We start from the raw sequence: 12,500 nt of genomic DNA, 5'->3' as shown, positions 1-12,500 counted from the left end.
AGTAAATTGGATAGGTATATGGATAGGAGGGGATTGGAGGGTTATGGTCTGGGAGCAGATAGATGAGACTAGGTCAGAGAAAGTGGTCGGCGTGGACTGGTAGGGCCGAACGGGCCTGTTTCCGTGCTGTAGTTGTTATATGGTTATATAGAACTATGTACCTGTGCTCCTAGATCCCTCTGGTCCACAACACTCCCTGTTTATCTGTGCCGCCACTTTCAGGGGGAGGGAGGGGAAGGGCGAGGGGGGGAGAGGGGAGGGGAAGGGCGAGGGGGTGAGGAGGGAGGGGCAGAGGAGGAGGGGAGGGGGAGGGGAGGGGGAGGGGGAGGGAGGGGGGGAGGGGAAGGGAGGGAGGGGAGGGGGATGGGGGGAGGAGAGGGTGCTGTACCAATGCAGGAGAGGTTTGGGCCCAACGGGTCCACTTGGCCTAGTCTCCTTTAAAATTTGCCCCTTTCACCTTAAAACTATACTCTCTAGTCCTTGACATTTCTACTTTGGGTGAAAAAGGTTCTGACTGTCTACCCTATCTGTGCCCCTCATAGTTTCACCTACCTCTAACAAGTCTCCCCTCAACCACTGGCATTCCGGGGAAAACAATCCAAGTCTGCCCAACCTCCCATTTGAGACTGTCCAAGAGACACGTAGACAGGTTCATGGGTAGGACGGCTTTAGACGCATACAGGCCAAACGCGGGCAGGTGGGGCTAGTGCAGCTGGGACATGTTGGCCGCTGTGGGCAAGTTAGTTCAGAGATACAGCGCGGAAACAGGCCCTTCGGCCCACCGGGCCCGCTCCGACCAGCGATCCCCGCACACTAACACTATCCTACACACACACTGGGGACAGTTTTAAGGTTTACCGAAGCCAATTAACCTACAAACCTGCGCGTCTTTGGAGTGTGGGAGGAAACCGGAGCGCCCGGAAAAAACCCACGCAGGTCACGGGGAAAACGTACAAACTCCGTGCAGACGGCGCCCGTAGTCGGGATGGAACCTGGGTCTCCGGCGCTGCATTCGCAGTAAGGCGGCAACTCTACCGCTGCGCCACCGTGACCGCCCAAAGGCGTTGGGCCGAAGGGCCTGTTTCCACACTGTGTCACTCTGTGACTCTATGAAGGGCCTGTTTCCACACTGTGTCACTCTGTGACTCTATGAAGGGCCTGTTTCCACACTGTATCACTCTGTGACTTTGACTTTCCTTTCCAGCTAATACCCCCTCATCATTCAACACTTACACAGCTGCTGGATAAGTAATTAATTGATTTCAATTACAGTAATTTTCTTAATTAAATGAGGAATTTAATTATTAGAGTCGTAGAGTGATACAGTGTGGAAACAGGCTGTGGAAACTGGAGATCTCGGAGAAAACCCACGCAGGTCACGGGGAGAACGTGCAAACTCCGTACAGACAGCGCCCGTAGTCGGGGTGGAACCCGGGTCTCCGGCGCTGCATTCGCTGTGAGGCAGCAACTCTACCGCCGCGCCACTGTGTCCTTGTGAACAATTCTGATGGGAGATCGGAGACGTGAAATGTAAACTTTGTTCCTCTCTCTGCAGATGCACGGAGTGTCTTGCACTTTTTATACTTTGTTAACATCTTCTGTTGCCTCTTGCTGCCCCTCTCAGATATCAGCCCCCCAGCCCAAGGCGTGGACCACAGGCAGGTGCAACGCGAGCTTGGAGATGTCCTCGTGCGGCTACACAACCCGCTGGTCCTCACCCCATCCAGCATCCAAATCACCTGGACGGTGAGTGCAAGCTTGTCTCGTTGCCTCCACTCTACAATGGACAATGGACAATAGACAATGGGTGCAGGAGGAGGCCATTCGGCCCTTTGAGCCAGCACCGCCATTCAATGTGTGTGCTGTGTGCAGTTTTGGTCTCCTAATTTGAGGAAGGATATCCTTGCTATTGAGGGCGTGCAGCGTAGGTTTACTAGGTTAATTCCCACAATGGCGGGACTGTCGTATGTTGAAAGACTGGAGCGACTAGGCTTGTATACACTGGAATTTAGAAGGATGAGAGGGGATCTTATCGAAACGTATAAGATTATTAAGGGGTTGGACACTTCAGAGGCAGGAAACATGTTCCCAATGTTGGGGGAGTCCAGAACAAGGGGCCACAGTTTAAGAATAAGGGGTAGGCCATTTAGAACGGAGATGAGGAAAAACTTTTTCACCCAGAGAGTTGTGAATCTGTGGAATTCTCTGCCTCAGAAGGCAGTGGAGGCCAATTCTCTGAATGCATTCAAGAAAAACCTGTGGACCCGGACACTGTGGGCCCGGACAGTGTAGGCCCGGAGGCCCGGGCGCTGCCTAACGGAGGTTGCATAGCAACCTGCCTTCCGGCCCGGGCGGCCGCCATTGATGGAGCGGGAGCACGTGGCCGCTGGCTGGGTGAGGTCACGTGGGGCGCGGGGCGGTGACGTCACCCTTTGTCCCTTATTTGGGAGTGAGGAAGTTGGCAACCCTTAGCTGTGGACCAAGTGACCTCCTTCGCCACTGTTTATGCTTCCGACGGAACTCCCTATCCACTAATTCAGGTTAAAATGAGGTCATGTCATCCCTAAATGAAAACAGCTGCAGTTTGGACAGGAACTGTTGGCTGGAGTTTAATGAAAGAATGGATCGGCTGGGCTTGTATCCACTGGAATTTAGAAGGATGAGACGGGATGTTATTGAAACGTATAAGATTATTAAGGGGTTGGACAAGTTAGAGGCAGGAAACATGTTCTCGATGTTGGGGGAGTCCAGAACCAGGGGCCACACACAGTTTAAGAATAAAGGGGAGGCCATTTTACGACTGAGATGAGAAAAAACGTTTTCACCCAGAGAGTTGTGAATCTGTGGAATTCTCTGCCACAGAAGGCAGTGGAGGCCGATTCACTGGATGTTTTCAAGAGAGAGTTAGATTTAGCTCTGGGGCTAACGGAGTCAGGGGGTATGGGGAGAAGGCAGGAACGGGGTACTGATTGTGTGGATGATCAGCCATGATCACATTGAATGGCGGTGCTGTCTCGAAGGGCCGAATGGCCTCCTCCTGCACCTATTTTCTCTGTTTCTATGTTTCTATGACTGGGCTGTAAAGGTCTCATGACACAGTAGGAGCCCATCGAGAAGCTCCTTGAAAGAATTATCCAATTAGTCCCACTCCATCTTGTCGCTTCGTGCCACTGTAAATATTTCCCTTGAAAGTATTTATCTAATTCTCCTTTGAAGATTACTCCAAATCTTTCCCATCCTCAGTGGACAGTCTAGAACCAAACACTCTGGGCCAACCAGTAACGTACAAAAGTTTATTATAATCCCCTTATTTTAGTGGTGAACACATCTGTGTATAAACTCAGTGCTTTTTAACAAGACCGCTGTCCATATTGAGCCATAATAGTTCAGTTCAGTTTAGTTTAGAGACACAGCGTGGAAACAGGCCCTTTCGGCCCACCGGGTCCGCGCCGCCCAGCGATCCCCGCACACTAACACTATCCTACACACACACACACAGTGTACGGACGATTTTTTTTAACATTTCTACCAAGCCAATTAACCTAACAAACCTGCACGTCTTTGGAGTGCGGGAGGAAACCGAAGATCTCCGAGAAAACCCACGCAGGTCACGGGGAGAACGTACAAACTCCGCACAGACAGCGCCCGCAGTCAGGATGGAACCCGGGTCTCCGGCGCAGCATTCGCTGTAAGGCGGCAACTCTACCGCTGCGCCACCGTGACTGTCATCAATGTCGTTAGGGTCTAATAGTCTTTCAGATTGCTTGGAATCAGTCCAGTGTCCCGGGTTGATGATTCAGAGATTTGACCGCCTTACATGGGAACCAACATTTAGTTATTGAATTATTAGAGTCGAAGAGTGATACAGTGTGGAAACAGGGCCCTTCATAGAGTCACAGAGTGATACAGTGTGGAAACAGGCCCTTCATAGAGTCACAGAGTGATACAGTGTGGAAACAGGGCCCTTCATAGAGTCACAGAGTGATACAGTGTGGAAACAGGCCCTTCATAGAGTCACAGAGTGATACAGTGTGGAAACAGGGCCTTCATAGAGTCACAGAGTGATACAGTGTGGAAACAGGCCCTTCGGCCCAACTTGCCCACACCGGCATTTGGTCCATATCTCTCCAAACCTGTCCTACCCATGTACCTATCTAAATGTTTCTTAAACTTTGAGATAGGCCCTGCCTCAACTACCTCCTCTGGCAGCTCGTTCCATAACCCCTCCACCCTTTGTGTGAAAAAGCTACCCCTCGGATTCCTATTAAATTTTTTCCCTTCACTTTGAACCTGTGTCCTCTGGTCCTCGATTCCCCTACTCTGGGCAAAAGACTGTGCATCTACCCGATCTATTTTGCGCACCTCTTTTAGATCTCCCCTCATCCTCCTGCGCTCCAAGGAATAGAGACCCAACCTACTCAACCTCTCCCTGTAGCTCACACCCTCTAGTCCTGGCAACATCCTCGTAAAACAGCAGGGACGTGTTGGTGGGCATAGGTTCACAGAGGTTGCATCTACTCTGAAATGCCTCCATTGAGTCCAGAGTGTGTCCATGAGGATCTGTGCAAGTCAGAGTGGGTGAGGAGCTATCTGCCTGACCATAAGGGATAGGAGTTTGGCTGTTGTGTTTGGCACGGTGGCGCAGCGGTAGAGTTGCTGCCTTACAGCGAATGCAGCGCCGGAGACTCAGGTTCGATCCCGACTACGGGCGCCGTCTGTACGGAGTTTGTACGTTCTCCCCGTGACCTGCGTGGGTTTTCCCCAAGATCTTCGGTTTCCTCCCACACTCCAAAGACGTGCAGGTATGTAGGTTAATTGGCTTGGTAAATGTAAAAATTGTCCCCTGGTGGGTGTAGGATAGTGTTAGTGTGCGGGGATCGCTGGGCGGCGCGGACCCGGTGGGCCGAAGGGCCTGTTTCCGCACTGTATCTCTAAACTAAACTATACCAAACTAAAAAAGTAGAACTACCAGGCTGACCATGAGGTCATCAGTCTGAAGAAGGGTCTCGACTCGAAACAGGGCCACAGTTTAAGAATAAGGGGTAGGCCATTTAGAACTGAGATGAGGAAAAACTTTTTCAGCCAGAGAGTTGTGAATCTGTGGAATTCTCTGCCTCAGAAGGCAGTGGAGGCCAATTCTCTGAATGCATTCAAGAGAGAGCTAGATAGAGCTCTTAAGGATAGCGGAGTCAGGGGGTATGGGGAGAAGGCAGGAACGGGGTACTGATTGAGAATGATCAGCCATGATCACATTGAATGGCGGTGCTGGCTCGAAGGGCCGAATGGCCTCCTCCCGCACCTATTGTCTATTGAAACGTCACCCATTCCTTCTCTCCTGAGATGTGGCCTGTCTCACTGAGTCAGTCAAAAGGTATCAGCATTTTGTGATCCCTTCGATAAGGTCACAAGGGGTAGTAGAACTATCTGGCTGGTCAGACAGTCAGGTCATGAGGGATTGGAGTGGAAGCACGTGGCTGGCCAGAAGGTCATGAGGGATTGGCATAGAAGCACGCGGCTGACCATGGTCTTGGTTCCCTGCAGGTGGAGCGCCAGTCGCAGTTTATCCAGGGCTACCGGGTGCTGTTCCGCCAGATCTCGGGCCTGCCCTCCCCGTCGTCCTGGCAGCCGCTGGAGGTCAAAGTGGCGAGCGAGCGCAGCACCGTCCTCTCCAGCCTGAAGAAGGGCGTCAGCTACGAGATGAAGGTCCGCCCGTACTTCAACGAGTTCCAGGGGATCGACAGCGAGTCGAAGACCGCGCGCACCAGCGAAGAAGGTGAGTGGTCCACGCTAGGAGACAGTACATAGAAACATAGAAACATAGGTGCAGGAGTAGGCCACTCGGCCCTTCGAGCCTGTACGCACCGCCATTCAATATGATCATGGCTGATCATCCAACTCAGTATCCTGTACCTGCCTTCTCTCCATACCCCCTGATCCCTTTAGCCACAAGGGCCACATCTAACTCCCTCTTAAATATAGCCAATGAACTGGCCTCAACTACCTTCTGTGGCAGAGAATTCCACAGATTCGCCACTCTCTGTGTGAAAAAAAACGTTCTCATCTCGGTCCTAAAAGACTTCCCCCTTATCCTTAAACTGTGACCCCTTGTTCTGGACTTCCCCAACATCGGGAACAATCTTCCTGCATCTAGCCTGTCCAACCCCTTAAGAATTTTGTACGTTTCTATAAGATCCCCCCTCAATCTTCTAAATTCCAGCAGGTACAAGCCGAGTCCATCCAGTCTTTCTTCATATGAAAGTCCTGCCATCCCAGGGATCAATCTGGTGAACCTTCTCTGTACTCCCTCTATGACACTTATCGAACCTCGTAGAAAAACATATACACAGTTTATTTTCAGTTTAGTTTAGAGATACAGCGCGGAAACAGGCCCTTCGGCCCACCGTGTCCGCGCCGACCAGCGATCCCCGCACACTAACACTACCCCACACACACTAGGGACAGCTTTTTTTCGCATTCACCAAGCCAATTAACCTACAAAAAAACCTGCACGTCTTTGGAGTCAAGTCAAGTCACGTTTATTTGTCACGTACACTTACACGACGTGCAGTGAAATGAAAGTAGCAATGCCTGCGGATTGTGCAAAAAATCACAATTACAGCATAAAAATTAAAATTAACACAGAAATAAATTTAGTCCCTGGAGATATGATAGTTAACAGTCAATAGACAATAGACAATAGGTGCAGGAGGAGGCCATTCGGCCCTTCGAGCCAGCACCGCCATTCAATGTGACCATGGCTGATCATTCTCAATCAGTACCCCGTTCCTGCCTTCTCACCGTACCCCCTGACTGCCTGATGGCCTGTGGGAAGAAACTCCGTCTCATCCTCTCCGTTTTCACAGCGTGACAGCGGGGGCGTTTGCCTGACCGTAGCGGCTGGAACAGTCCGTTGCTGGGGTGGTAGGGGGTCCCCCATAATGTTGCTGGCTCTGGATCTGCACCTCTTGATGGAGTGTGGGAGGAAACCGAAGATCTCGGAGAAAACCCACGCAGGTCACGGGGGGAGAACGTACAAACTCCGTACAGACGGCGCCCATAGTCGGGATGGAACCCGGGTCTCCGGCGCTGCATTCGCTGTAAGGCGGCAACTCTACCGCTGTGCCCATCCACTGTATCCACTCTCCCAGGTGCAGGATGGTGTTAATGTGCGTGGACCGGTGGGCCTGTTCCCACGCTGTATCTCTAAACATAAAGATGAGGTTGGAGGAGGTGCGTCCTTCGGGGCTCCAGTTGTCCATTATACTCGTTGAACACTTCATCGAGGCCCTGCCATCGCTGTGTCTCGATCCCCAGTCTATTGGCCTTGGTGGGGAATAACAAATTGTCCGGCCTGCTCCCGGGCTCCGGAGATTGGCAGCGACTTTGATTTCCACAGTGCATCGCGGGAAGGAAGCCGAGCGCTGGAGTAATTCACCTGTCACCGTTCACTTCGGACTTGTTCTTCAAACCGGCAGTGTGGAAAATGAAAAATTGTTCGTCTCACAGCCCAAAACAAATTTATTTCCTGATCGTTTCACCCCTCTTGAGTTCAAGGCTTGAAGATCTTTCAAGGGTGTTGGAATGTACAGCTGACAGTCAGGCGTTTAGACAATAGACAATAGACAATAGGTGCGGGAGGAGGCCATTCGGCCCTTCGAGCCAGCACCGCCATTCAATGTGATCATGGCTGATCATTCTCAATCAGTACCCCGTTCCTGCCTTCTCCCCATACCCCCTGACTCCGCTATCCTTAAGAGCTCTATCTAGCTCTCTCTTGAAAGCATTCAAGAATTGGCCTCCACTGCCTTCTGAGGCAGAGAATTCCACAGATTCACAACTCTCTGGCTGAAAAAGTTTGTCCTCGTCTCCGTTCTAAATGGCCTGACCCCTTATTCTTAAACTGCCTCAGAGGGCAGTGGCGGCCAATTCTCTGAATACATTCAAGAGAGAGCTAGATAGAGCTCTTAAGGATAGCGGAGTCAGGGGGTATGGGGAGAAGGCAGGAATGGGGTACTGATTGAGAATGATCAGCCATGATTGCATTGAATGGCGGTGCTGGCTCGAAGGGCCGATTGGCCTACTCCTGCACCTATTGTCTATTGTCTATTGTGTCTCTGTGTGACTCTGTGACTCTGTGTGTCTGTGTCTGTGTGTCTCTGTGACTCTGTGTCTCTGTGTCTGTGTGACTCTGTGACTCTGTGTGTCTGTGTCTGTGTGACTCTGTGACTCTGTGTGACTGTGTCTGTGTGTCTCTGTTCTCTGTGTCTCTGTGTCTCTGTGTGACTCTGTGACTCTGTGTGTCTGTGTCTGTGTGACTCTGTGACTCTGTGTCTCTGTGTCTGTGTGACTCTGTGACTCTGTGTGTCTGTGTCTGTGTGACTCTGTGACTCTGTGTGTCTGTGTCTGTGTGTCTCTGTTCTCTGTGTGTCTGTGTCTCTGTGTGACTCTGTGACTCTGTGATTATGTCTCTATCACTACCACTCTCTCACCCTCTGCCTCCCCCCTCAGCTCCGGGTGCCCCTCCCCAGTCGGTGACAGTGTTGACGGTGGGCAACCACAATAGCACCAGCATCAGCGTCTCCTGGGACCCACCGCCCAGCGAGCAGCAGAACGGCATCCTGCTGGAGTACAAGGTGAGCGGCTCGCTGGGGCCGGGGGGGGGGGGGGGCAGGGTGGGGGACTGGACGTGGGACAGGCTGGACTGTCCCTTGTCAGGCAGCATCTGTGGAGAACATGGATAGGTGACGTTTCACAGAGTGCTGGAGTAACTCAGCGGGTCAGGCAGCATCTGTGGAGAACATGGATAGGTGACGTTTCACAGAGTGCTGGAGTAACTCAGCGGGTCAGGCAGCATCTGTGGAGAACATGGATAGGTGACGTTTTGAGTCGGGACACTTCTTCGAACTTATGAATGGGCAATGTTTTGGGTTGGGACTCTTCGTCAGACTGAAGAAGTTGAAATCCAAAACGTCACCTATCCATGTTCTCCACAGATGCTGTCCGACCCGCTGAGTTACTGCAGCACTGTGCCTCTCTGTGTGTTTTGATCTCGGGTTTTCAGCGTCTGCGGTCCTGCTGGGTGTCGGGGACGAGCGGACGGGCTGGTGCGTAACTCTGTGCTTTGCCTTTCCCCGCCCGTGCTCTCTGACAGATATGGTGCCTGGGAAACGCCACGAGGTTCCACATCAACCGGACAGTGGACGCTGCCGTCCGCTCGCTGGTGATCGGCGGCCTCCTGCCCGGTGTCCAGTACCGCGTACAGGTGGCGGCCAGCACCAGCGCCGGCGTGGGCGTGAAGAGCGAAGCGCAGCCCATAGCCATCGGTAAGGCACGGCTGACCGCGCACTCCCTGACCACACACTCCCTGACCGCACACACACTCCCTGACCACACGCTCCCTGACCGCACACACACTCCCTGACCACACACACACTCCCTGACCACACACTCCCTGACCACACACACACTCCCTGACCACACACTCCCTGACCACACACACACTCCCTGACCGCACACACACTCCCTGACCACACACTCCCTGACCACACACACACTCCCTGACCACACACACACTCCCTGACTGCACACACACTCCCTGACCACACACTCCCTGACCACACACTCCCTGACCACACACACACTCCCTGACCACACACTCCCTGACCACACACACACTCCCTGACCGCACACACACTCCCTGACCACACACTCCCTGACCACACACTCCCTGACCACACACACACTCCCTGACCACACGCTCCCTGACCACACACACACTCCCTGACCACACGCTCCCTGACCACACACACACTCCCTGACCGCACACACACTCCCTGACCACACACACACTCCCTGACCACACACTCCCTGACCACACACACACTCCCTGACCACACGCTCCCTGACCACACACACACTCCCTGACCGCACACACACTCCCTGACCGCACACACACTCCCTGACCGCACACACACTCCTGACCGCACACACACTCCCTGACCACACGCTCCCTGACCACACACACACTCCCTGACCACACACTCCCTGACCACACACACACTCCCTGACCACACACACACTCCCTGACCACACACACACTCCCTGACCACACACACACTCCCTGACCACACGCTCCCTGACCACACACACACTCCTGACCACACACTCCCTGACCACACACACACTCCCTGACCACACACACACTCCCTGACCACACACACACTCCCTGACCACACACACACTCCCTGACCGCACACTCTACCTGTGACACCACTTTCGGGGAACTGTGTACCTGCGCTCCTAGATCCCTCTGCTCTACAACATTCCCAGTCTACCTGTGACACCACTTTCAGGGAACCATGTACCTGCGCTCCTCGCTCCCTCTGCTCCCCCACCCTCCCCTCACCTGCGTCTTGCACCTTCTCCCCTCCACAGGGGGCCGTGGGGACGACATCTTCGTGACGGGGCCAGGGGGCAACAACAGCATCACGGAGCAGATCACGGACGTGGTCAAGCAGCCGGCGTTCATCGCGGGGATCGGCGGGGCCTGCTGGGTCATCCTGATGGGCTTCAGCATCTGGCTGTACTGGCGGAGGAAGGAAGAGGAAGGGACTCAGCAACTATGCAGGTGAGGGGGGGCGGGGCGGGGCGGGGCGGGAGTGCGGGACGTCCCAGCTGGGCGGCCAATGCTTCTTCCTCTCTGTCCAGGCACCTTACCTCCTCGGTTACATGCAATGGGGTCTAGGGTTGCCAACTGTCCCGTATTAGGCCCGGGGCGCACTGTAGGCCCGGACGCTGTAGGCCCAGACACTGTAGGCCCCGACAGTGTAGGCCTGGACGCTGTAGGCCCGGACGCTGTAGGCCCGGACGCTGTAGGCCCGGATGCTGTAGGCCCGGACGCTGTAGGCCCGGATGCTGTAGGCCCGGACGCTGTAGGCCCGGATGCTGTAGGCCCGGACGCTGTAGGCCCGGATGCTGTAGGCCCGGACGCTGTAGGCCTGGATGCTGTAGGCCCGGACGCTGTAGGCCCGGATGCTGTAGGCACGGACGCTGTAGGCCCGGATGCTGTAGGCCTGGACGATGTAGGCCCGTATGCTGTAGGCCCGGACGCTGTAGACCCGGATGCTGTAGGCACGGACGCTGTAGGCACGGACAGTGTAGGCCCAAACACTGTAGGCCCGGACAGTGTAGGCGCGCATGCTGTAGACCCAGATACTGTAGGCCCGGATACTGTAGGCCCGGACACTGTAGGCCAGACCAAAGATACTAGAGGAACAAGATGGACCACTCCGTCGAAATCGCCCGTACTGAAGTGTAGTACGCAAAGGAGCGTAACGTCCGCCATTTTAGTAGGCAAAACCCGCCGTTCGCTCCGCCTCTCACAGTGTCATCAGTGTTTTGGGGGAACAGTGTGTGTGATGATACCATTAAAATGCAGAATATATCTCATCTATCAATTCAATTGTTGTTTTTCTTTTTAAATGTTTCTGCAAGTTTCTGCCAACTAAAATGATGGCCTGACACACTATGGTTTTTAGGGACGAGTGGTCTATCTTGCTCCTCTAGTATCTTTGGCCCGGACACAGTAGGCCCCGAAAGTTTAGGTCCTGACACTCTAAGTTTCCGACATTTTAGCTCCGGACAGTGTAGGCCCGGACACTGTAGGCCCGGACAGTGTAGGCCCGGACAGTGTAGGCCCGGACAGTGTAGGCCCGGATAGCGTAGGCCCGGACAGCGTAGGCCCGGACAGCGTAGGCCCGGACAGTGTAAGCCCGGACAGTGTAGCCCGGACAGTGTAGGCCCGGACAGTGTAGGTCCGGAGAGTGTAGGCCCGGACAGTGTAGGCCCGGACAGTGTAGGTCCGGAGGCCTGGGAGCCGCCTAACGGAGGTTGCGTGGCAACCCGCCTCCCGGCCCGGGTGGCCGCCATTGGTGGAGCAGGGGCATGTGGCCGCTGTCTGGTGAGGTCACGCGGGGCGCGGGGCGGTGACGTCGCCTTGTCCCGTATTTGGGAGTGAGGAAGTTGGCAACCCCCTAATGAGGTCCTCCCTCCACTCCATCAGAACATCATTCCAGATCATAGTTCTCAAGAAACATTGCCTTCCAATTGCCACCAGAACCTCAGCTCCTTCCTCGATTCTGGTAAAGGACGTTCCTTTAGGAAGGAGATGAGGGGGAATTTCTTCAGTCAGAGGGCGGTGAATCTGTGGGATTCTTTGCCACAGACGGCTGTGGAGGCCACAAGTCAGTGGATATTTTTAAGGCCGAGATAGATAGATTGTTGATCAGTGCGGGTGTCAGGGGTTATGGGGAGAAGGCAGGAGAATGGGGCTAGGAGGAGAGATAGATCAGCCGTGATTGAATGGTGGACTAGACTCGATGGGCCGAATGGCATGATTCTGATCCAACAACTTATGAAAATGATTATTCTGAGGGCTGACATGCCAGTGGTAGTTTGTTGCACGAGTTTCTTGGTCAATATTTCAATGGGGCAATGGCACT

At 53.8% G+C, this 12,500-nt stretch overlaps 1 protein-coding gene across 1 annotated transcript in view; it reads left to right on the top strand.

The window, feature by feature from the left end:
* Nucleotides 1-12,500, top strand: part of robo2 (roundabout, axon guidance receptor, homolog 2 (Drosophila)) — a 122,818-nt gene that overhangs the window by 27,107 nt on the left and 83,211 nt on the right. The window contains exons 6-9 of the mRNA XM_078409756.1: nucleotides 1,625-1,746; nucleotides 5,542-5,773; nucleotides 8,509-8,633; nucleotides 9,152-9,323. Coding sequence (XP_078265882.1) covers nucleotides 1,625-1,746; nucleotides 5,542-5,773; nucleotides 8,509-8,633; nucleotides 9,152-9,323 — 651 coding nt within the window. The remainder of the gene's footprint in view (nucleotides 1-1,624; nucleotides 1,747-5,541; nucleotides 5,774-8,508; nucleotides 8,634-9,151; nucleotides 9,324-12,500) is intronic.

The sequence above is a fragment of the Rhinoraja longicauda genome, chromosome 12 (genome assembly GCF_053455715.1).
Source record: "Rhinoraja longicauda isolate Sanriku21f chromosome 12, sRhiLon1.1, whole genome shotgun sequence".
NCBI lineage: Eukaryota > Metazoa > Chordata > Chondrichthyes > Rajiformes > Arhynchobatidae > Rhinoraja > Rhinoraja longicauda.
Note: the sequence above shows the minus strand (reverse complement) of the source record. Positions and strands in the feature narration are given on the sequence as shown.